Here is a 24,563-nt window from a genome sequence, read left to right on the forward strand (position 1 = left end):
GAAAATTGAAATTACGAAAATAGGTGTCGCCCATTCATCTCATTGGTATGAATGAGGTCACATGACATGTGTTTCGTGTGTTGTAGTTTTATCATTACTTGCTTGTTATCACCATGAAAAATTCCATTGTAGAAAAATGAATTATCAAAATTTTTATTTTTATGATTCAACATTTCGCGTAAATATTTTTAAAGTAAATTTCCTTTAATTCAGCGTGGGAGAATTTGACGAACGTTCTCTCGAGTCTCGAATTTTCTGTGCACTTCTAGTTCTGTGATTATATTTCTATTTTTCGTTATCAATGGTATGAGCAGCTCACCACAACCCTTTCCAAGTTGTATCGTTTTTTCAGTTTAATAATTTACGGAATCATAATTCTATGCAATGACTTCCTCTACGACTACTGATTCTCTTTTGAGCTGTTGCGACAATTACATTCTCATTGACGTGGGTGCAAATATAACAAATAAGAAATTCCTTCGAGATATTGACTCGGTAGTTCAGCGAGCGAAAGAATCAGGTAAACTGAAACTTTGAGGTTTTTAAAGCATACAGAAGCTGTAACTGCAATTTTCATTTTCATCTATAGGAATACAAAAAATCATAGTGCCTGGATCGTCGATAAAATCAGCGAAAGAAGCTCTCAGACTTGCTAAATTTCATCCTGGAACGGTGTATGCAACTGCTGGTTGGTTTGCTTCAATTTGTAATAATTACTACCATTTCATTTTACTGAGTAGAATGAAATTTCAGGAATACATCCTTTCGAAGCCAAATCATGGGAGGAATCGCAAATGCTCGAATTACAAGAAATATTGCAAGATACGGAATGCGTCGCTGTGGGTGAAATAGGATTAGATTATACGAAAGATTTTTCTCCGCGAGATGTTCAAAAATACGTATTCGAAAAACAGGTTGGTGTTGCTACGAGATAATGTAGCATTCAACTTTAATTCTCATTTGATCTGATATAATCCCTGTATCAGGTGGCTTTGGCATGCCAGCTAAAAAAACCGATAATTTTGCATGAGAAAGGTGCTCATGAAGATGTAATGGAAGTACTGAAAAAGTATGAAGATACATTGCCTCCGTTAGTTTTTCATTCTTTTGTAGGAACTTTTGACGAAGCTAAATCCTATTTGCAATTCGATACCTCTTATATTGCTGTTTCTGGTAAGACTTTCAAATTTGTATCCTTTTCACTTTCTTTGTAATTCGAACATTTCCGTCATTATCAATGTTGACTGAATAACTTACGATCATTTATATAAATAAATATTGTATTTTTCTTTGTGCTGTCTGTTGAATGAAGTACGTAGGTATGTTTAATGTGAACTTATTATGGTTAGATTTTTGTTGCATTTATTTTATTTGCTAGCGAATGTACCTAATTTTAATATTTGTATTTAGGATATATCTGCAAGGATAATTCCACAAATGGGATTCAGAAACTCATTGAGTCAAAAGCTTTGCCTTTGAATAGAATTTTGGTGGAAACTGATTCTCCTTTTTTGTACCCGAACGCTCGTTCATCCAAGTTACCAACTCAAGTCAAGAGCACCTTCACTCAGAGGTGAATGGTGAAATTGCATAATATTTCGTAATAGGCCATTCTTTCAATATTCTAACATTCTGCGATTTCGTTACAGATCATTGAAATTTTTGGAAAGATATTGCACCTTCCAAAGAAACGAACCTTGTAGTCTTCCAATAATAGTTGAAATAGTAGCTGGATTGATGAATAAACCTGCCGAGGAAGTTGCATTGGCATCCACTTTGAATGCATTGAAAGTATTCGGCCTTTCTTCGTAATTTAACTCGTAATACATGACTTCAAATCTTGAGCTGTCGCTCGTAATGTGTTTTAATCTATTTTATTATTGTTATTTATGAATTCATTGTGATACAAAAATTATTTTTTATTGAAGAACTTATCGTTAGTATAATCGTACGGCGATTAATAGTTGAATTTAATTATTTCATGTAACTTTTCATAACGAATATTCAGTTTTTAAATACATTTTCTCGTTTTAATTATTCGATCTTTCGATGCTACTATGATAAACCGAATATTAAACAGATCACACGTCGAATTCAGTTGGAAATTTTAGAACTTTTTCAGCTCGTACTTGAAACGAACGACGCTTACAAATAATTGATAGAATTTGAGAAACCAGACACTCGTAACTCGAACACTTGATCCCGTACTCACACATCACGATTAACTTACAAAATAAAAACGAAATTAAATTTTATTATTTAATTTAACATTAAAAAAATTTTTTACAGAAGGGAACATAAAATTAGTGTTGTTTTCTTCGAAAAGAACATCCTGTGGGAAACAATCGAAACACTAATTAGTAAGATACTCAAGATTACCATTCTGAGTGACAGTGTAAATTCTCTTACCTTCTGTTAATCTGGCTTTACCGCCTGTGGGCATACATAAAATTGTGAAACATCCAGGACAGACAACTTCCGATTGAGCGTGACTAAAGACAGTAGTGATCTTATAGCAGCCTGTACAATAAGAACCCACAGAATAGAATATTTCCACTAGATACAAAATAAAGAGCAAAGAATTTCACTCACCGGGACATTTCACATCCATAAAGTATGAATTAGGATGTTGAACGAGACGTTTTAGCTTATGTTTCCGTTTTTCTTCCGCCGCAAGCGGGTGCAATAAATCCTTAGCGAGCTGCAAACAACCGAAGATTAATCATTGTAATGTAATCAAGTTTCAACATCATGCAATCATAAATAGAGTAAATAATTAGTTGAAAAAGGGTATCCATAAGCGTAACAAATGAAAGTTGGGTGCAATGTTGTAATGATTAGCGGCGAACATCGCGGCACCATTCAACTGCCCAAGAAATACATATAATTGCGGGTACGGCTACAAATTAAACACAAAACTTTGGAAACGTTCATTACACGATAAATTCAACTTACAGGCATGATATTTTATTAAATATTCGTATTAAACAGGAAAACTTCACGTAATAATTAAATTCTACGGTCTATCCAAACAAGAAAGGCATGTTCACGTTGTCGATTTCTGGATTAAGGCTAAAGTGTCAACTTTTGACTTTTTTGATGTTACTTTTTTAGCAGATATACACAGAGAAATACTTTCAGAAATTCATTTTTATAACCCGTGACTCAAAGCGTGACTACACTCCACCCCTACCTTCTCCTTAAGAAAATTGATAAGAATGTTTTGATTTTTTTATCAGTGAAAAAATTGAGTTTTTTTTTCTATTTTTTCAAAAATATTTTTGATTCTAGGATTTAAATAATATTATTTAATATTATTGAATATTAATTACTAGCTCGCTATCAACATTTAACACTCAGAAGTCAGAACTTTTGTTACCTTGCGCGCTGTCAGTGAAAAATTTCAATCTTGTCACCTTTATTTCTCATCAGTACCCAGCATCCATGTGTTTTGTAAGATGAAAATTTGATTGGTAGTATCTTGAAAAAACCAAAAAATGGGCAAAAAGAATGTTAAAAAATTGGTTTTTGATGAAGATTCTAGACGGTAAGTGTGTTAATGGAGCGATATTTCATTTCTAAATGCTTCAATCGATTGTATCCATTGTTTATTTCAGAGAATTCGTTACTGGTTTTCAAAAACGAAAACTTGCCCGAAAGAAAAAAGCGGCTGAAGAATTCGAACAACAACTGAAGGAAGCAAAAAAACAAATAAAAGAGAAGGTATATATTCTTTGTCACATCATGTTTAGTCATTTAATGCGTTTTTAATTGTTTTCAACGTCTATAGATTCGCGAAACATTTAAAAAAGTTACTCGTCCCATTTTATCAATAAACGATGACGTTAAAGATGCTAGTGAGACGGAATATGAGTTGCCAGAACATATAATCAAAGTTAAAGAACTCATACCCGATGAAATTGCCGAACAACATAATTGGATAGGACGAAACAGGGTAAAATGACTGATTATTTATAGTATCTTATAGTTTGTATAATAATACTAGATACTGATGTACAATCGAATTCTAGATGCGTATTGAAAGTGAAGAAAGTCAAGATACTGTCGACGAAGATTCGAAAACTCATACCGAAGAAGTAATACCTGGGATGTCTATCACATCATTGAAACAAGTTAAAAAAATGATTACAAATCAAGCTGGATCGTTGATGCAAAATAGTGAAGTTTTTAAGAAAAAAAACAAACTCGAAAGATTGAAGAATCGTAAAAAAGCCGCGTTGAAAAGAAACTTACTTAGGAAAGAAAAAAAGAAATTAAAAGGCAGGAAGAGAAAATGATTTGTTTGAGAAAGGATTTTTATTTATTGTACATATTTTAAGAGGATTCGAATAAAGTAATGAGCTATTAATCGTTATGTGCATTTTCAATATTTAATCAAAGGACTTTTTTTCAGGATCAAGTCATAGGTAGACCTATTTTACCCTATATTATTGGTTTGTTATATATTTATTTTTATATTTTGAAAAAACTGACAATTTCCATTTTTTTAAAAGTAGACTGTTGATTTTCTGAGTAATAAAACCTAGCGGATTGATACGTAACTCAAGGTTTCCAATTGATTCGTTCGTAATCGTAACAAAAGAATTTTTCATTTTTATGTCGAAAATCGTCTCTATCGAGAGAAATATCCCAACCGCATGAACATTTTTGAACCGGACCCAGAGGAATCGAAAGAAGACCCCAAAATACATCAGAAGTGAAAATTTCAGGTGCTGAAACTCATTTTTTGACTTCGCAAATTTTTAAAAATTCAAATGGCTAATATTGAGTAAAAATTATTAAAATGTCACCCAATCGACCTAATAAACTAAAATTTGGTTTGTACCCTTTATTCAATTTTTTTTTTGAGAAAACTTTAAATTTGAACACGCTCAAAAAGATTTTGAAAATACGTGCCTAAATCGATCGAATGAGCCACAAAGATGGTGAATACGAGTTTCTATAAGCTATATTTTTTCGAAAACTGGATAATCTGACGATTTGCTGAAAGCTCCATTCTTTCTCATTGGATTTTTTTGATTTCAAAAAAAAATCGAGTAAAATGTCGTTTTCGACTAATTTGAGGTCGCCAAGTCCGAATCTGGTGCCCATTTGTGTCGTGGGACGCCACTACAGTGGGAAATTGCGACTATTTAGCTAAATACATGTCCGATCGCAAAACGAACGCAATTTTTGGTTTCAGCTAGCGACCTCAAACTCCAACAATTTTTCATTTTTAATTACGTTTTCTGTAATTCTGACTAATTTGAGGTCGCTGAACCCGGAAATGACGTTCGTTTTTCCATCCAATCCCGAATGGGTAAGAAAACGTCAGTAGAAGTGCAAAATTCGATGTTTTTTCAAACATAATTATTGAGCTCAGAAAAGTTCAATATTCGAGTGGAAGGAAGCTTCGTATTAGCGATTGGACATTGGAATTGAAGTCCCCGCCCCAAAAAACCCCCGGTGACCGAAAATTCAACTCGTTTACGCCATAATTTCGATGGGTCAATTTTTGAGTAAAAAAACTGCATTTTGTGCCAATAAATGACCTATCGAAATTTGCGCGTCATCGAGTTGAATTTTTGGGTAGGATGGTTTTTTCGGACGGCGAATTCATTTCCGGTGTCAGATTGTACAAACAATGCTTCCTTCTACTGAAAATTGTCAATTTTTTGAACTCAAAATGAGCTAGAAAAAAGTTGTTGCATTTCGTATTTTTAATGACGTTTTCTGATTAATTTGAGGTCGCTGAATCCAAAAATGACATTCGTTTTACGATCCGACTCGTATTCCGCGAAATAGTCGCAATTTCTCACTGAAGCAGCGTCCCATGACATAAATGAGCACCAGATTCGAACTCAGCGACCTCGAATTAGTCGAAAACGACATTTTACTCAATTTTTTTGGAAATCAAAAAAATCCCAAAAATGCAAAGGGGTTAGTTCATGCATTTTTTTGGGCAAAAAAGCTTTTTGTCGCCAATCGAGCTGAAAATTTGGCTAAGGGGGTTTTTTGGGACGGGGAATTCATTTCCGTTGTCAGATTGTCCCGACGATGCTTCCTTTTGCTGAAAATTGGCAATTTTTTGGACTCAAAATGAGCTGGAAAAAAGTTGTCAAATTTTGCATTTTTAATGACGTTTTCTGACTAATTTGAGGTCGCTAAACCCGAAAATGGCGTTCATTTTTCAATCCAACTTAGAATGGGTTAGAAAACGTCAGTAGAAGTGCAAAATTCGGTGTTTTTTCAAAAATTAATTTTGATCTCAAATAAGTGCAATATTCGAGTAGAAGGAAGCTTCGTATCGGCGATTGGACACCGAAATTGAATCGCCGTCCCAAAAACCCTCCTGGGAAAAAATTCAACTCGATGACGCGCAAATTTCGATTGCCCGATTGGTTATTTTTTGTCCCAAAATACAGGCTAGCTAAAACATCATTAATCGTTCTGATTGCATCAGAGTCTGGGCACCAGCTGTGGCTTGGCTTCACTAGCGTTTATCTTTTCACTGGAACGGATCAAATGAATAACCGTATAATACTTCAACTTTTATTCATTCTTTGATTATCACACAAATTACATCAGTTTTAAAATTACAAATGAAATGACATAGTAAATGCATTATTGAAGGTGAAAATGGTTACAAATTTAAAATAAATTTTTAAAAAACACGGGGATAAAATAAAATAATCTGACAACTCGAAGAATTGCTCAGAAAAGTGATGATTTGGGTAAAAAGGAAGGGACTAAGGCAACTACATTAAAAATTTGCTGTCAAAGCAACTGGAAACAAAATATAAAGTGAAAAAAGAAATAAAGGAGTAGCAGGTATCAAGTGAGAAAAATTAAGTATAAGTACATACGTTAAAAATATCATCTATCCATAAATCAAGTATCACAGTCGTAAATACATAATTTTTCTTGTACATAATTGGAAAAAAAATTACACAGAACGGAAAAAAAAGACTTAATAATAAACACAATAGATACAAAACAAGTCTTTAATAGTCTTATAACGAACGTTATTACTGTGCGTGGAAATATTTTCAAAATGTGCATCAGTACTTGCAATTGTCATGAATTCTCTGCGTATACGAAATCCACTTTATTGCTTAATCTCCAAATTTTAATCGTATTGTCGCTGCAAAAGAAAAAAAAAACATCGTTATTTTTACGTTCTAGACGAATCATTGTTCACTAATTTGAGTTAACAACATCCATAACATGCAGCTGTTCAAAAACCACACACCGTTAAAAACTTCTAACACCTCATCGAAACACATTGGTACTTAAGTAGGTACCTACTTAGATCGTATGTCCTATCAAAAATGAATCACAAAAAAGTACCACAACGTTAATTAAAAATAAATATATTTGATTTGATTGTAAATCGATATAAAAAGCGTCGAATTGAATGAAAACAATTCGGTTATTAGTGCTGGAGTTACAAATGGAAACTGCTATACAGGATAGAGAACATAATGTAGTTAATGTTACACGTAAGTAATTTGTACAGACAATATTAATACACACAATCAACGTATTATAAGGCAACAACAAAACGATAACGGTTTTTTCCATAAAAAAATACGACGAGCCGTATTTAATCACATCATACGTAATTACGTACTACTAAATTCAACGAAGCGTACACATTTTTATTGTTCTGATCACAGCCAAACAACGAAAAATACGAATAATAAACACAACGACATCTTCTTTTCAAACCGCATGCAAGAACGTCTTTTTTGCGATTTTTTCAATGTTTTTTGTTTTTTTGTGTGTTTTTTTGCTCAAAGTGTTAACTGATACAAGTGTCCGGTAGACATCGTCATATCGGGTAAACGCCACATTTTAATCTCCCCACCACTGCAAACAAAATACCCACCGCCAAAAATGAATTAAGCAATCAACCATAACCATACCATATTCGCATTAGGTAACTAGGTATTTAGAAATATCGTAAGTGCATTTTTTTATCGCTGAAAGTGAAGCTCTAAAGAAGCTGCGAATTTCACTAATATTAGCATACCAAATAAACATAAACTCAAAACGCATTCTGTGATTCACCGAACACGAGCAATGAGCGAAAATGCTAGTATTGTTAATAAACGCTGTGAGTAGTGAACAGCATGCAATTTCAATTTGCAACAACATAACGACGAGAGTAAATAGGTAACTTCAATATCTGTGCATTAATTCAGAAAGAAAGAAAAATATGTACTTACTGAGAGGCAGTGAAAATTTGAGACGAATTTGTGGTGATGGCGTTAATGGAGGAATCGTGAGCTTTCATTTCACCAATTTGAGTACACGTATCCGTGAACCACAGTTTCAATATGCCGCTACGGCACACAGATACGAGGATCGGTTGCTTTTGGACGAATGCAAGGCCACATACCCAATCTCGATGAGCATTATTAATCGACTGAAAATGTAATAACAACGATTAGTGCATTTACGACTATACTTATCGTCACATTCCAGTAAATTGTATTCGATACGTACGGTTAATAATTCTTTGCTATCCAAATCCCATTTTTTAATGACGTAATCTCGTGATCCGGAGAAAAGAACGTTATCTCGTAAAGCTAAAGATTGAACACCATCATAATGCGGAGGTTCTAAAGTGACTCTTGATGAAAATGTACCGATTCCTTGATTTGGTACTTCGAAAATCTGAAATGCGCATGCAATGAAAATTAAGCATCTTTCCACTTTTTTTCGTACTTTTTCGAATTCGATCTTTAGCGAATTATTTAAAATCCAAAATTGGAAATTTTCTGTTTATAGTTTTCTAATGTAGATGTGCACTCGATAAAAGTTCTGAAAATCAGTTCCGAAGCTCTCAATGCCGAATTTTACTATTTTCAGTCATTCTGGGTCCTACAGCGCTATTTTCGTTCGATTTTTCAAGATTTTTGCATTTCTCCAGAATGTGCGGAAATTGATTTAAACGGCTGAAAATTCATTGGTAAAAAAAACAGTGGTCCAGAAAGAGCCGGAAATTCAATTTTTAACAACTTGAATCAATTTCCACGCTTTTTTGAGAAATTTAAAAATACTGAAAAATTGAAAATTACGCTAGAGGTTCCAGAGTCAGACTGACAAGAAATGGTGAAATTCGTATGGTTCCAGGAAACCACTTGATTTTACGAATTTTCGCCTCGTGATAATGCTGGTCAAAAAGGCAGATATCCGCCCAAAAATAGTCTCAATCGCGAATGAATTGGTTGAATAAATCGAAAACGAGACAGAACTCGTATTTATCTGCCCCAGTTAATTTCTACGCCTTCTGGAAGTATCCAAAAATCACGACGAAGACTCTAAAATAGTTGGAAATGTCGGAACTCTGTTGGAGGAGTTGACATCAACATTACATTCAATTTTCAGCAACAAAAGAAACAAATTAAAAATTTTAGAAAATCGCCATTTTTGGATTTTCAAAAATCCAAAACTCAATTCGAATAAGTAAAATTTTGAACATGGGGATTCGGCCCATGTTCCTGCCAAGAATCGCATTCTCCTTTAACAACCTTTATATAATGATCTTTGGATCCGGTGATGACCAAATCTTCTTCATTGGTCAATTTTCCGACAGCCATACACATCACAGCCGCTTGATGGCCTCCGCTCAGTTTACCAGACATCGCAAACCTGTAAAATTTATTATTAGGATGATTCTAGGACACTCGAACGCGTCGTTATAATACACATTATAACAAAGCACACGTACTTTCTAAGATCCCATATTTTGACTTTATCTCCGCAAGCGGCGTATAACAATTTACCATCGTTATTCAGAGCAATATCTGTGATTGGAGTTTCGACCACCGGTAGCTGAGTCGAATTATAATTCAAATTGTTATTCACTATTCCCGAGGAACTGAAACAGAAACAGAAATACATTCCATACTAGAGAATATTATTGCGACACGAAAAGTTGACAAATCGAGTTTAAATTCCAAATCAGCTCACCTTAAAGTTTTGATACATTTATTATAACGCATGTCCCACACCTTGATGTAGGCAGACGAGACCGTATACGCGATCCACGATTTCTCATCGTATTGTACGGACGTAACGCTATTCGGATGACCGGTTAAAGTAGCCATTTCGGCGCCTTCGTGAAGATCCCACACTTTGACAGTTTTATCTTTGGACGCGCTAAATAAAACGTCGTCGGTAGCTGATAACGCGAGTACCGCTCTGCTGTGACCTTCGGCTAAGTGGGTGCAAATTAAAGGTGATTTCATCGTCGTCTGAACAAACCGATCGAAAAAATATCAATTCATTTATCGCATGGTAAAGTTCGTTCGTTAAAGCGAGAATTTTCAATACGTGCAACAATTTGAAAATACCGTACCTTGCCTTGATATTGGCTGATGATTCCTTTACCGTTGCATCGTTCGATTGGCTGTATCGTACTGGATGTTAGTCGTGAGAATACGTTTTCGTCTCGGCTGTTAAATCGTTTGTAAATCGGCGGAGAGTTAGGAGGAGTCATTTTGTTTAGACCGCGATCCCTGCGTATTGCGTTAGAGAGGTTACGAGTTAGTACGGTTTAGATTAATTATAAGCTAAAATTATCGTAAGAATTGTTAATATTTGTATTACGACGAGCAAAAAAAAAACCTAAATGAAAGCAAAATACAGGCGCACGAGTTACTAATAATTACTATAAAAGTTAATCGAAAAACCCGTTGAAACAAATATATGTATCAATAAAGGCGGGAAAAAGTGAAAATAAAACCCATATCCAAGATTACCCGTATTTGAAATTGAAAAAAAAAAATAATGAAAAACATCGTAAGATAATACGACAAAAAAATAATAAACAACACGTATAAATCGTAGATAAAAACAAATTTAATTTGGGAAACAGCGGAATAAAAAAAGAGAAATAAGAGAACAAAATCAAAAAGGAATGTAAACGGTAGATAAGTGTATATAAAATGAATTACTGGGCTGAAAAACGCATTTGAATTTTGCGACAAATTCCATTAGAATAATGGGTGCACTCACATTGAACCTGGTTTGCCGATTAGATTAGTATTATTACTAGTAAATAATCTCCTCGGTATCTTGGGTGAGGTGGATTCCTGGCGATCGTACGTCTTACGCGAAAACTGAGGAGATTTAGCTTCCGGTTTGTTGAATCCTCTACGAGAAAAAACAAGACAAAAATGACTCGGTCGTTGGTACGAATGCGAGGAACTACTGCTTCGTAGTTTAGCCAATAAGTGATCGAGTAAACTCACTTGAGAACGGCTGAAGCACTCGGTACCTTCATTATACTAAAATTAGTGGAAATAGGGGGTTCCATATTATTATTAACGTTAAGATTATTAATAACAGGTAAAAACTGTTGATCTTGAACTTCGGCTTTGCTAGCGGTTTGCGAAAATAATAATTCTTCCGGCACGGCTGTTCGTCTTCGAAATTTACCAACGTTATCGCCGGGTAAATTATTCGTTCGGATAACGGTCGTGATTGAACTAGAAAAAAAAACAAACAGACGAAAGTGTAATACAGCAATATTAAATTATGTATAACAAATGCTCGATTTCATAAACATGCAATACTAACGTATCATTAGAAGCTGTAGAAACAGGAGGCGAATCCGACTGGGTCGAAGATTCTGACTCCGATTCCGATCCGTCGCCGCCGCCTCGTTCACCGTCGTTGAAAACTTTCAATTCGCTTTCATTATTTCTCACTTCGAGCATATGTCTAATCAACTGCTGTTCTACTGAACGTTCTTTTTCCACCTTGAACAAAAAAAGAAAAAAACACGTTCGTTCGTATTAGCTGCAATAATAATTACCATTGTAGTATTGAAAATTTTTCAAATTCTCATCGTTTTACCTCCGTTAACCTGGCTTCCATTTCTTTGCACGTAGCTTCTCTCAGAGCAGCTTGACTGGAATGGTAGACGACCATGTTATAAAGCTTTTCGACAATGTACGCAATCTCCGGTACACCCATTCCTGCGATTATATCGCCCGTTTCAAAGTTCACCTACGAATTTTAAAATAAACATCGTCATTGTATGTATGTATTAAAGTCAGTATTAATAAAACTGTAATTTTCGCCAATTAAAAGAACAGTCCGATATTGTTCAAAAATCATACCTTAGATTCTTCTATTTCGATAATATTTTGTTGAACTTCTTTGATACTGTCGTTGTAATAATCCAAGTTGGCGCGTATTTGTTCGATTTCATCTTCGAGATCTCTTTTTTGAGCTTTGTTTCGAGGCTGATTGACCATAAGGTCGGTTAATTTTCGCGATTTGTCTTGGAATGTGGCGTGCAGCGTTTTTCTTTTCTCCATTAACCTGCATTTTGAAAAACCAAGTAGTCGAGATATCGTAAATAGAGGAAAACACAACAACGTCCAAAGTACGAGAAAAAAACATACCTGACTAATTCTCTTTCCAACGAAACGATTGATTGTCTGTTGAAAGTGTTGTCGGAAATATTCTTCTCCAACTGTTGCCATTTTTGTTTGGCTACTTTGGGCGAAGCTCCGATTGGAGGTTTCATTTCATTAGGTCTGCCGGCGGCTTTACTGCTCATTTTATTAGTGCGGGCGGCTTTTCTTAGGGCGCTGACCTCTTCTTGTTTCCGTTTCAAGACCACGTCCTTGACACGGTTTTTCGTCTCCAAAGAACGAATCAGGTTTTCAGCACGTCTCGACTCTTTACGCAGCTGAGCTATTTCGCGATTCCTTCGTAGCTCTTCTTCGTGATGCTTGTTCGCTTCTTCTTTCATTTTGTTTATCAGTTTTACCTAAAAAAGAAACAAAACATGAAAATTCGAAACGATTTGACAAAAATTAGAACTTTCAACTTTTTGGCATTTTTGGCCAAAAATGAGACTTTCTGGCAAATTGTCAAAAATGAAACTTTCTGATAATTTAGACAAAAAAAAACAACAGGGCCTTTTGGACAATTTTGATAAAAAACATAACTACATAATTTTCAACAATTTTATTCAAACACACTTTTCACCCCTTTTTTTGAGGGGGGGGGGCATTTTGTTGATAAAACCTGACATTTTTAGACAATTTAAATAAAAAAAGTGCCTTTAAAGCTATTTAAAAAAATACTCTGGAAATTTTTTTTTAAAAAATAAGCAATTAGAGGCAAAAATCAATACTTTTTGGATATTTTGGCAAAAAGCAGGACAAAAGCAGGATAGAAAAGCAAAAATCAGAACAAAAGTAGGGAGAGCGGTATACGTAAGTAGACACCCTGAATGTTCATTTTTCTAAAACCGTTCATAATTAGTCCAATAATTAAAACGAGATCTACGAGTAGTAATAACGCGACAATAACGTTTTTAAATTACCTTAGTGCGTTTCATTTCGGAAACTTCTACTTTAAGCGTTTTAATTTGCGATTCGTATTGCGTTTGACCGCGAAGCAATCTAGCGTGTTCTTTTTTGGCAGATTGTAAATTTTTCAATTCTTTGGTTAAACTGGAGATTTTTGTTTCGTACTCTTCTTTGATCTTTTTCAGCTTATCCGTAGGTTGATTACTATGAGCACCTGCCGTATAAAATTGCATACGTTAGTAAGAACATAAAACCTAATTTTCATAGTCGTTAATTAGAGTCGACGTCGGTGATTTAGCACGACCGGTTTACACAATTTCGAGTTTAATTAAAAATTTTCCAAGTATATACGTTAATTAACCAACCGTAAGACGACAAAACGGCGTCTCTCTCTTGCTGAGTTTGTTTAATGGTCGTCTGTAACTGCAGCAGTTTATCTTCGTAATGCTGACGCATACTGTTGATCCTTTTTTGAGCGGTTTCCAATTCGTCGATCAATTTTTGTTTGACGTTAATTTCGGAGGTCAATTCGGCCAGCTCTTGACTATACTCGCTATTCTTGTCACTATCGGCGTCTTCGTCCATATCACTATCCGATTCGTCGCTGTCTTCTTCTGTAAACACATACGGGAACGAGATATAAATACTAGTATGAAAGCCGAAAAACGCTACCTAATTTAGAATACGCACCTTCGGATGGGAAACTATCTTCATTATCCGGATTCGATTTCGTTCTCGATAGAATTTCTTTATTTTTTTCGACGTCTTTTTTGGCCACAGCCAACAAACACTCGACGGCGTTTTCGTCTTCGTTATCGCAATGCGCCGCCATACTGAGCGAATTCGATAAACTCATATTTCTACCGCCCTGAATGGAACGTCTGTTGACCTGTTTACGCAGCTGCGAACACAGATACTCGGATTCCAAAAGTTTCGCTCTGAGTTCCTCGACTTCTTTCAAGTACGCTTGTATCATCTCGGTCATATTCGGATCGACGGCGTTTTCTCCTTCCGCAGCGGCTGCTAACCAAACTCCGGTCGCCTTTTCAGTCAATAACTGCGTGTTTTTCACGTTCAACGCGTCTATAGTTTCTTGCATCGCTTTCAAACGTATTCGTAAATTTGTTACGTCCGTTTGTAACATGGTGTTCTCCAAATACATATCGTTCACCGTTTCTGTGCCATCTTCGTTGATTATACGTTTACCCTACGTTGAAAAAAAAAACAAAATTAAAAATACGAATTCGAAATACAATTGTTTCGGAGTAAGAATTTTTACGCACCTGTTTGTACTCTAAAAGTTGCGTTTGAAGTTGTTGTATTTCCTGACGTAACATTAATATAGTTCTGGAAGATTTATCTTGATTAAGCACCACTTTATTTTGAATATTACGAGCTCGGTTTGCGTACATAAGCGTATTCAGAGTTTCCATAAAATCACGATCACTAGGTGATATGCAGGCTATCATCACAGTTCGACTGTTACCTGCGAAACCACGAAATGTTCAAATTACATTCGACCTAAATCTTTATTACCACTAGAAAAAATTTGTAAATTATTTTCTATAAAATTATCAACGATTTTATCGTAAAATAACGGAGGAGACGGGTGAAAATTTATTCGCGTTATAATTTTCTAATTCTTGGTAAAAACTGAAAAAAGTGAAAAAAATCCCAAAATTCTGAATTTTGAGAGGAAAAAATCAAAATACGTAGTATGATTCAAAAAAAGGAAAAAACCATCAAAATTGGATTTTTGACAATTTTGACGAAATGAGTAGGATTTTTAGGCAGGTTTGGCAGAAAGCCAGGATTTTGTTTTGGTAAATCGGCCAAAAAAATTGAAAACTCAAAAAAGTAAGATTTTCGTGACAACATTGTCAAAAAGTAGATTTTTTAGCAATTTTCGTGAAAATGCAGAATTTTTTTAAAGCAATCAAATTTGGAGCTATTCGGTCAGAATTTTTGTCAATTTTGACTAAACAGTATCTAAGGCTTCTCTTTTTGAACGGTGTCCAACAAAGCATCAATGTAATTATTTCTCAAAATATTTCATTAATTTTCCATTTGCTAAAATGCGAAGTTCTCGAAAGTTGTAAAATAGATTCTCTTAATAATTCTACAAGGGAGAAATATCAATAAATTCAATGGCTGATATTGGGGGAAAACCAAAAAAAAAAAAACAGATTTTCAGATAAAAAGCAGGACTGGCAGAGTTAGCAGGACACTGTTAAGTACTCTGTTTTTGATAAATTTTCGAAACCATAAAATTGACCATTTTCAGTCATTTATACTTTTTTTTTACTGAATTGATAATTTAAAAAAAAAAATCATAAATCACCAAAAATACTTAAACAATTTTGAGTTCTTAAAGATTCGTCAAAATTGAAAAATCGATTTGTACAGCTAAAAATTGGTTATGTTATGAAAGTTTCAATTATTTTATGTTTGGCCCCACTCTTCCGAATAAGCCTGGTTGTCAGGCTACGAAATATGCTCGAAGGGTTTTCATTTCTAGTCATCAAACTTGAAAAAAAAAAAAAGATATAGATTACCTACATAAATGCCCTTAATATTTAATACAGAATATCGAAACCGAATACGTCTAACGCGACGGTAATAAAAAATTCATCATAACGCCGATAATTTCATTATTTGTAACAAGTCAACGCGGTCACACAGGACAGACGGCATTTCTTATCGATCCAATTAGTTTCGGATGATTACGGGGACGACGTTGGAAAATACCTAAGCGTATTTAGACGAATGCTCACCTCCGAGAGAATCTTGTAACAATCTTGTTAGTTTAGAATCTCTGTACGGGACGTGAGAAACTTTTTTAGATTTATCACCGAGCGCTGAAATAACGTTGCCGAGAGCTAGAAGGCCGCAATTGATCGATATTCCTTCTTTGGCACGATCGCCGGTCGCTCCGGTCCTTTTTAAACGTTCCGATCCGGCTAAATCGACGAAATGGAATTTGGCTGTTAAAGTTTCGCAATCGTCGGCCGAGTTATCGTATCCATTTGCGGCGCTTAGCGACTCGCCATTCTGTAAATTTAATTCAAAAAATTATAGCAAAAATAAATTCTATTACGAGTATGTTTCGGATACTCGAGACCAAAAGGGCTAATACCTACCTCTAATTTAATGATCTTCTTCTGCTCTATGTGCAAAGTGAATATAGCGTGACTCCTCGAAGACTGCGCGTTCATCTGGGTACTAGCGGTGGTTCTGGACAAAGCTCCTTGTCTCAAGCACTGCAACGCTTCTTCAGCCGAATGAATGGCTTTGGATGTGACGCCGCTCAAATATATCGAATGTTTGGCGTCCTCGTGTATTTTAATGCCGCTTTTAGTCTTGGCCAGCGTGTAATCTTTGGTCGTGTCGAATAAATCTATCACATCTTCGTTATATAATTCTAAAAATTGAGCGTATATGGTGAACCGAGGCGGCGTTTTATTCTGCATCAGAGCCTCTTCAGTGACCGATCGGATTCCGTCGAATAGCTGATTAATCGCTCGCGGTATAATGCCGATTTGATGAGACTCGATTTCCACATCGAATCCGCTACCCATCGTGTACGTTTTACCGGATCCGGTCTGAAAAATACCCAAACACACGCGACACGGTTATCGATGTCAATCTATGTACTTGTTATTAAAAAATACGTAATTTTCTCATAAACGTGCCTGCCCGTAAGCGAGAATGGTCGCATTGTATCCTTCCAAAGATCCCTTGACCAACGGAGCGGCGCATTTTTCGTACACGGTTTGTTGGTCATCTTGCATATCGAATACATAATCGTAAGTAAACGATTTATCGGTACCCAAGGTGATTTGCGGTTCTCCCGGCGTTACCGACGTACATATTCGACAAGAATCGATTATCTCCCTAGCGATCTGAGGTCGAATCCTGTAAAACGAGCAAACGTGAAAAATTACACATTTCATCAGATATAGGTACGCAGTACACAGGTAAAGGCATCTAGCATCAGTCTACCATCTTCAGTACCACACAGTCATATGATGACATATCACTATTCGTTACATCGCTCGCATTAAGATTGCTTTTGGCATACTCCGAGCCCCGTAGTTTTTCTCATTTTCTTTAATTAGGCGTAAATAATCCTCGTTTCATGGTCATTTCAACATGCACATGTGTGGGTCACCACTCGTCACACGTTAGCTTATCCTTACTATATACTCATGAATAAACATTTTTCCAACGTTAACCTAAATACTCGTCGAAGAAAATTTGGAAGCTTGACGTCTGACCTCAAAAATTTTACGAAGCCGTTGATTATTTACACGAGAGCCGAATGGGCAAAATAAGGACACATATAAAACTGCAGTGAAATGATGGTAATAAAATATGAAGTGGCATTTTTCGGGAAATTAAGTACATACATATATCGAGTACAATATTCTGACTATATTTTTTTTATCGCTCTCCGAGTATACAACATTTTTAAGCAAATTTTCAAAACACTCGGCGAAAAAAATTGTTAGATGCTCGGAAATTATTAGAAAACGGTTGAAATAGAAATATTCAAAGCGTAGTTCGGTAAAAGACGAGACGAGAACATTCCCACGCAACTCCCCCAAACTGTACTCATTTCATTTTCAATAAATTTCTGAAATCATGCAAAATATTTGTAAAATGAACACACGCCAAGACTTTCCAGGACCGAGACGAATAACACATTATGGTAGTAAATCTAAAAGGAACAGTCAAGCACGCAATATGGGTTATTCACACCGACTTGGAAAAAAGGTATACCTAATTTTAATTGCACCTTATAGGAATAACGTTGAAAAAAAAAGTAGGGTACTCGTTTTTACAAACCCCGGTATAAGAAGTACACACCTTGCCAGCTGCTCCCTTCTTTCCTTTCTTTCTCTCCTTACGGCTTATAGCCACAACAGCTTAAATGAAAGTATGTATAGGTAGCTCGACGAATGTGCACACTGCACATACTCGTACTACATAGTACATAAAAACGAACCACCTATCGTCCTACATACTTATCATCATTATCGCAATAACTGGGTGAAAATTAAAACGAATAAGGAGGAGATGAATTTATTTACGCCAACAAGGGAGGTAGGTATTTCAATTGGTAGACAAAATTTCAAACCGCGGATAAAGCTACGAGTAAATCGAGGGAGCATTCATCGAGTTTGGTCAATTTCGGAAACCAAAAATTTTTGGCCGAAAAAAATAAATATTCATTTTTATCAAATTTAGGTACTCGTACCTTAAAAGTTAAAATTGAATCCTCCGAATCGATTAATGGAAACGGGTTCGTACCGTTTTGAGCAATTCTGGGGTCTTCAGCATGGCGAGTCAACGAGGATATGCTTTTCGGGTGTTTTGAAGCCCACAGAATTTTCTTTGGGAAATTTCAGTTCTCAAAACAAATGTCATAAAATCACGATACGGATCAAATCATGACATTTATGATCCGAATCTTCAATAATCTTCATCAACCCCGATTTAAACCTCCTTCTCATACCTTCTCCAGCCCATTTTAAGTCTTTCATTCTTCACATAAGAGTACATTATTCGTCTCAATTCTTTTTATTTTGTACTTCAATTTTTCAGTCGAAAAAATTTTCAATCAGAGGAATTTTAGTTTTTCGAAAATTTTGGACCTTACGATCTTCTCACATCACACAAGGAGTTTTCTCTGTGCGGGTATAAAGTTATACTTGACGATGTTCACCTAACGAGAATTTTCAAATTTCAGCATCAAGATCACCAATTTTGTTTTTTTTTTTTTTTAGCAAAAATGAACCGACTGTTTACGAAATTCTACGATTATGGACTGAAAATTGAAATATTCTCCAAGAGGGCGAAATTTCTCGACTTCTTGATAAAATTTTGTGAAAATTTAAAGTTTCAAAAATCTGCTGGAGGCTCCAGGAATTTTCAAAAAGTCGCCGGAGGCTTCAAAACAACTTGAAATCCCCCTGCAGTTGACTTGGTAGCGTATTGAAATTAGTTTGCAGAATAAATTTCAGCTTTCCAACTCCATTTTGGTGGAATTTTGTGGGAATTTCGAGTTTAAAAAATCTGCTGGAGGCTCTAGAACTGCGCAAAACGGGTTGAAACTGTTTCCAATCGATTTGGCATGTCGAAAATAGGGTGTATACCAAGCAAATTTCAGCTTTCTCGGTCAATTTGGTGAAATTTTGATTTTTTCCCTTATTTTTGACCTGAATTATTGGATTTTCAAAAATTCACCAAAAATCGAAAAACGCACTTTAGCACTTGAAGTTTTGACGGGTGATAAATTTTTGCTTGATCTTTCGATCTACTTTCGTACAGTTTGAAAAATTTTGTGCAAGTCGTACGTTGGAACGCAAAATCTGCGATTTCGACTGACCTGTCAATCAAAATGGCCGCCATTTTGTATGTAGGGCCACTTTTTTTTGAGTACCAGGGCTAGAAATGTTCCTTAGGACTCCCCCTTTGAGAAAAAAATTGTCCCGGAGGATCGACCGGGGGGGGGGTGCAATTTATCTTAAAGTACGCTCCCCGACTATTATGTAATAGTGTTGAAATTAGTTTGCGAAGTAAATTTCAGCTTGCTAACTTCATTTGATAAAATGTTGTGGGAATTTCAAGTAACAAAAATCTGGTGACTCCAGTAATTTTCAAAAAGTCGCTGGAGACTCCAAAACGACTTGAAATCCACCTGCAGTCGACTTCGTAGCGTACTGAAATTAGTTCGCAGAATGAATTTCGGCTTTCCATCTCCATTCGATAAAATTTTAGGAAATTACTAGTTTCAAAAATCTGCTGGAGACTCCAGAACTGCTCAAAACGGGATGAAACAGTTTCCAATCGAATTGGCGTGTCGAAAATAGGGTATATCCCGAATTTCAGCTTTATTGGTCAATTTGGTAAAATGTTGATTTTTTCCCTCATTTTTGGCCTGAATTTGATCTTCCAAAAATTCACCAAAAATCGAAAAAGGCACTTTAGCACTTGAAATTCTGACAGGTGATAAATTTTTGCTCGATTTTTCGATCTAGCTACCTTTGTACGGTTTAGGAAATATCGTCTGTATCCAATCACATCGTCTTACATTTATAATGTTGAACAATTGATTTTTAATTTTTTTTTAAAATGATGATTCTGAAGGATTCTTATGAAAAATATTGATCATTTCCTAAAATTTTGCACTTTTCTTTTTTACGCGACAAATCTTTTTGGCCATTTTCGCCGAAATAGTGACAAAAGTGACTTGCAAGTGAAATTAGTGACTAAGTCACTATTTAAGTGACTGAATTTCATGCCTGATTTAGTGAAAATTTGTTTTTTTAAAAAGAGAATTTTCCCTTTCAGTTTCCAAAACGAGCAATTTGTTCATCAAAAGTCCCCCCCCCCACCACCACTAAACCCACATTACGTGCAAATTTCCAGGTAGGGAAACGTCAAACTCGATGCTTTGTGTATATGTAAAACAAATGAACAACCGTCGAAACTGCAAACAAGATGAATTTACGTACCTATACAACATGTTAAACGGAATCAAGAGCACTTTCATCGCATCTTTACCGCGGTATTTTATTATTCAAAAAAGTGAAAGCATCAAACAAGCTGATACGGTTCAGTCGGATCTTTGGCATTTTTTCTGCTCAGCTCTAACGCACTCATTGAACATGTGCATCGTGAATGTACTCAACTCGTACATGCACGTTCTGCAATTCACTGGGCATACAGCATACTCGTTTCTTCAACTTTTTGCACAACGATTAATAAGCACGCTTCTACTCGCGTTTCAATTAATTTTCTTCTTTTCATAGTTTCCAAGTAGGTAGGTACGCTTTTATCATAGTGCGGAGATTTCAACAAAGTATGTGTGTCGCTCATTAGAACACAGCACTCTCGAGTGAGGAGGAATTTTATGGCGTTAGAGGCACAATCAAGTAATACCTTGGAAATTATTTCAAAATTACAATTAGAACACTTCTACCGAATAGCCAACGTGTACTGTGTACATAGCAAAGGGTATTTCTAAAGCAACGTAAGTCTTTATATATTATTGTTTGTTAATTAGGTATAAAATGACCAGTCGTGCGTATTTTTTTAAATCGTAGAATATTATAACCTCATTTAGGCAGGACACACGACAATGACGTGCACGCTGGTGGTGAAAAAATTTCCAAGTTTATTCGTAACAACGGATATTAAAAGGTATAATATAAGAAGAGGGCTGTTATATTTTTTATAGGACCTATATCGATCGAACACAAATTTTAGGGAATAGACGATAACATTTCAAAGGTCGAACATCCGAACGAACTAATCAACGAATGCCATCAACAGCAATGCACCTGTTAAAAAATGTATTTGAATCTCCGATACTTTTTTGGAGTCTTCCAGCTGAATTAGACTCGGTCATTAATTTGTGTCAAAATCTGTCGAATGTTTTTTGTGGCAGTTTTTACGACCAAAAAAAATCAGAACTCAAGGCTGGACTTTCCGAATGTTTTAGCAAAAAGTCTGAACATGGTCGATCTCGAAATCAAATTATGAATTTCTCACTGGAAGAGATCAATTAGGGCGTAAGATATAACAGTATCCTGTCCAATTTTTAAATCCAAATTTACGTCGAAGTTCGCAAGAAATAGAGTGAGAGCTCGCCGAATCCTATATTTTCAGCAACAGAGAAGAACCGAAAAAATGGGAATTATTCTTCGACACGAGCTCATGAAAATTTGCGACGAACTACACGTTATTTTGAAGAAAAAAAAATTGTCAACATTAAACAATGAAAAGTGGCGAAAATTGAAAAGTAAATAATACATCATTAATACGAAAGATTTGACTCTGATAGATGGATCAATTAAGTAGGCGTTCATCTTTTATACGTATTTTACAGGTAGATCTGGGGTGCGAATAAAAAGTACCTAATCAATTATGCGTATTATTGTCGATTTGACAGCTGATGAGTTAACTATCGTTGCAACAGGCGGTTCTTTTTATTATTATTTTCATTATTACGCGTTAACGATGTAAACAATCGTACACGAAGCGGAGAAATAGCTGAGCTCGCGTTTACAATGATCCAGGTGAATAAAATTCTATTTCGTTTCAAGAAATTTTCATTAAAAATAGCAACTTTTTCACGACGAAGGTTATATGTATGTGCGAGATCAGCCGCACCTTACCCCAAGTTTCTCTTTCTCTTTTTCTCTCTGTCTGTCTACGTTGTTTGCTGGACCATCGTATGGCGAGGCGAGTATCTGTTTCGATACACCGAAGCTCTAAGATGAATGAATAACTGAGAAGGCGAACAAGTTACCAAATAAAGTAAATTCGCCGTCTGCGGCTACGCCAAACGTACTCGCATATGTGATCGATGAAGCAATCAAAAATAAAATCTGATCATATAACTAACTACCTATGTACCTATTTAAAAATCCGAGGTGCGTAAATTGAAATCGTATTCGCACCTTGCGATATGGAATCTCTTTGGAATTATTTCTTTTTACTAGCGAATTCCTTATTTTGTTCGCGAAAAAATTAACATGTCGATACGAATGGAAAGAAATACCGTCTATGAGTCGTAATATGAGGTAATTATACGAGCCTAAGGTCTACGATACACCTACGGTGCGCTAATTGTTACGTACTTATGCATACGATTGTCGTAAGTAGGCGCTTGAAATGGAATTTCATTGAAATTTTTTCAAATTAACGAATACGGGGTACGGCTATACATATTTAAATACCGATATCCGGATTTTGACTTGTTCTCAAATCAAGTGAAATAATGTTCCCTCTTCCGTCCGATCACCTTGGAAATTATTTAAACTGAGCTCACACAGTAGACCTGTTCAATAATACGACAGCAAACATATTATAGGGACCACAATGTTTAGAAGTTGACTAAAATGTATTTTGCAGATGACTCTAAAGGAAATGATCGTACCTATCCACGAAGAAAAAACGGTTCGAATTTCAATTAGGAAGTATTGGAAGGTAGAGAAAGAGAGAGGCAAACACACACGTTCGACAGTGACAAGTGACTTCCGTCAATAACTCGCAAACTTGCTAAATAAGGATGAATATTTTCATCAACCCAAATCAACTGTCCAATCACGCGCAGGATTTTTGAGAAAAAAGACGGATTTGAGAGTATGGAGGGAAAATAACACTAGCTATAACACACAAATGTAAAATCATTACAAAGAAATTGAAACACAATGAAGCCGGTTCACCTACAAGAATCGAAACGCAACACGACACTGTATTTATGTCTCTTTCATAATCACTAGACCAGCCACATCCGTTTATTAAGAAAATTTCAAGAGTATTTTTCATTACCAAGTGAACATACGTAGATCACTCGTATTATACCCCAGAATTGTCAAGATGAGAAAGTTTTTTCGTATCTTCCAACTGATGAGAAATTTTCAGAGAAAATCAAACCATGGCCCAGAATGGTGGTCTAACGTATACGTTTAGATTAAATTCTCATAGGTGTAAAACGACGAAGGGACTCGGACTACCAAATGCGATGCTTCTGTAACGGATGAGCGATTATCATAATGAATTAGATAAGCAGATAGCATTTTGACTTACCTAACACCCACTTTAATGCACGAATCTTCACTCATGATGATGTTACGTTATGGAATCAAAAATCCAGTAAGACATGTGGGGGTTTTAGGACTTGAAAAATTTTCCGATTAGTTAAGCATTCTGGTCCACATTCATCTTGCGAAAATCGAATAGTTGATTCGCAGTTACTTCCTGGGTTTTGAAGGTAAAGGAAACATCAATAAGCCCAACTAGATTGGAACTGAAACGCACTACGTATAAAAACTCGCACAATACATCGACAAATAACGTATCACTTTATAACAATTACTATTACAAAACGTATGAAAAATTGATCAAATTGAGAAATTTGATCGCAAAATTTAAATGATAACGAATAAAATACCTTCAGACTCGCAACAAAATAACAAAATTACTGAATCAAAATAACGAATTTTTCACCACTCACCAGCGATTCATGCCAAGTACAAGAAAAAAATTGCCACACAGATCTCAGATGTATGGATAAAACAGAAAATGTGGAGGGGAGAAAATTTTCAAAATCGAATCGAAATGGACGATCGTAACTGAAACTGAAACCGAAAGCACTATACTTATGATTTTTAAATTTGTACTGTGATAATCTGTGAGCTCGTATCT

General features: G+C 35.5%; 4 protein-coding genes across 6 annotated transcripts; 2 read left to right on the forward strand and 2 right to left on the reverse strand.

Annotated features, from left to right (window-relative positions):
• The first annotated feature begins 94 nt into the window (after positions 1-94).
• Positions 95-2,034, forward strand: LOC135840288 (3'-5' ssDNA/RNA exonuclease TatD). The gene is made up of 6 exons (XM_065356734.1): positions 95-520; positions 590-688; positions 754-914; positions 987-1,173; positions 1,411-1,573; positions 1,650-2,034. The coding sequence occupies exons 1-6, from the start codon at positions 385-387 to the stop codon at positions 1,810-1,812; spliced, it is 909 nt and encodes a 302-aa protein (XP_065212806.1). The 5' UTR covers positions 95-384; the 3' UTR covers positions 1,813-2,034.
• Positions 2,035-2,234: 200 nt separating this feature from the next.
• On the reverse strand, positions 2,235-3,117 carry RpS27 (ribosomal protein S27). The gene is made up of 4 exons (XM_065356744.1): positions 2,956-3,117; positions 2,593-2,701; positions 2,410-2,520; positions 2,235-2,332 (listed from the first exon to the last, which is right to left on the reverse strand). The coding sequence occupies exons 1-4, from the start codon at positions 2,959-2,961 to the stop codon at positions 2,304-2,306; spliced, it is 255 nt and encodes an 84-aa protein (XP_065212816.1). The 5' UTR covers positions 2,962-3,117; the 3' UTR covers positions 2,235-2,303.
• A 111-nt stretch (positions 3,118-3,228) lies between these two features.
• Positions 3,229-4,369, forward strand: vito (nucleolar protein viriato). The gene is made up of 4 exons (XM_065356740.1): positions 3,229-3,547; positions 3,618-3,723; positions 3,791-3,955; positions 4,032-4,369. The coding sequence occupies exons 1-4, from the start codon at positions 3,498-3,500 to the stop codon at positions 4,296-4,298; spliced, it is 588 nt and encodes a 195-aa protein (XP_065212812.1). The 5' UTR covers positions 3,229-3,497; the 3' UTR covers positions 4,299-4,369.
• A 2,169-nt stretch (positions 4,370-6,538) lies between these two features.
• Klp31E (kinesin-like protein 31E) lies at positions 6,539-24,421 on the reverse strand. 3 transcript variants are annotated; one of them, XR_010557721.1, is made up of 23 exons: positions 24,310-24,421; positions 23,946-24,165; positions 17,036-17,258; positions 16,484-16,945; positions 16,118-16,394; positions 14,627-14,829; positions 14,034-14,550; positions 13,709-13,957; positions 13,358-13,557; positions 12,426-12,796; positions 12,138-12,342; positions 11,872-12,024; positions 11,593-11,774; positions 11,265-11,501; positions 11,029-11,166; positions 10,370-10,529; positions 9,982-10,265; positions 9,740-9,889; positions 9,540-9,660; positions 8,512-8,682; positions 8,232-8,431; positions 7,309-7,872; positions 6,539-7,144 (listed from the first exon to the last, which is right to left on the reverse strand). XR_010557721.1 is itself a non-coding variant. In XM_065356715.1 (21 exons), the coding sequence occupies exons 1-21, from the start codon at positions 23,978-23,980 to the stop codon at positions 7,078-7,080; spliced, it is 4,605 nt and encodes a 1,534-aa protein (XP_065212787.1). In that variant the 5' UTR covers positions 23,981-24,366; the 3' UTR covers positions 6,539-7,077. The 3 variants fall into 3 exon arrangements, 1 of the variants encoding a protein (XP_065212787.1); XR_010557720.1 differs by having other exon boundaries at positions 23,946-24,366; XM_065356715.1 differs by lacking the exon at positions 7,309-7,872 and having other exon boundaries at positions 23,946-24,366.
• Positions 24,422-24,563: the final 142 nt, after the last annotated feature.

Source organism: Planococcus citri, chromosome 3, assembly GCF_950023065.1.
Source record: "Planococcus citri chromosome 3, ihPlaCitr1.1, whole genome shotgun sequence".
NCBI classification, from domain to species: Eukaryota; Metazoa; Arthropoda; class Insecta; order Hemiptera; family Pseudococcidae; genus Planococcus; species Planococcus citri.

Excerpts from the sequence above, each read along its gene's own strand:
- LOC135840288 (XM_065356734.1), top strand. The coding sequence starts at position 385 with ATGACTTCCTCTACGACTACTGATTCTCTTTTGAGCTGTTGCGACAAT. Across the intron at positions 1,174-1,410 it reads CTCTTATATTGCTGTTTCTG|GATATATCTGCAAGGATAAT; the intron begins GTAAGACTTTCA and ends ATTTGTATTTAG. Across the intron at positions 1,574-1,649 it reads AAGAGCACCTTCACTCAGAG|ATCATTGAAATTTTTGGAAA; the intron begins GTGAATGGTGAA and ends ATTTCGTTACAG.
- RpS27 (XM_065356744.1), bottom strand. Across the intron at positions 2,521-2,592 it reads TATGGATGTGAAATGTCCCG|GCTGCTATAAGATCACTACT; the intron begins GTGAGTGAAATT and ends CTTATTGTACAG. Across the intron at positions 2,333-2,409 it reads TAAAGCCAGATTAACAGAAG|GATGTTCTTTTCGAAGAAAA; the intron begins GTAAGAGAATTT and ends TGTTTCCCACAG.
- vito (XM_065356740.1), top strand. The coding sequence starts at position 3,498 with ATGGGCAAAAAGAATGTTAAAAAATTGGTTTTTGATGAAGATTCTAGA. Across the intron at positions 3,724-3,790 it reads AAAAACAAATAAAAGAGAAG|ATTCGCGAAACATTTAAAAA; the intron begins GTATATATTCTT and ends CAACGTCTATAG. Across the intron at positions 3,956-4,031 it reads ATTGGATAGGACGAAACAGG|ATGCGTATTGAAAGTGAAGA; the intron begins GTAAAATGACTG and ends ATCGAATTCTAG.
- Klp31E (XM_065356715.1), bottom strand. The coding sequence starts at position 23,980 with ATGAGTGAAGATTCGTGCATTAAAGTGGGTGTTAG. Across the intron at positions 16,395-16,483 it reads AGAAGATCATTAAATTAGAG|AATGGCGAGTCGCTAAGCGC; the intron begins GTAGGTATTAGC and ends TTAAATTTACAG. Across the intron at positions 12,797-13,357 it reads CCGAAATGAAACGCACTAAG|GTAAAACTGATAAACAAAAT; the intron begins GTAATTTAAAAA and ends TTTCTTTTTTAG.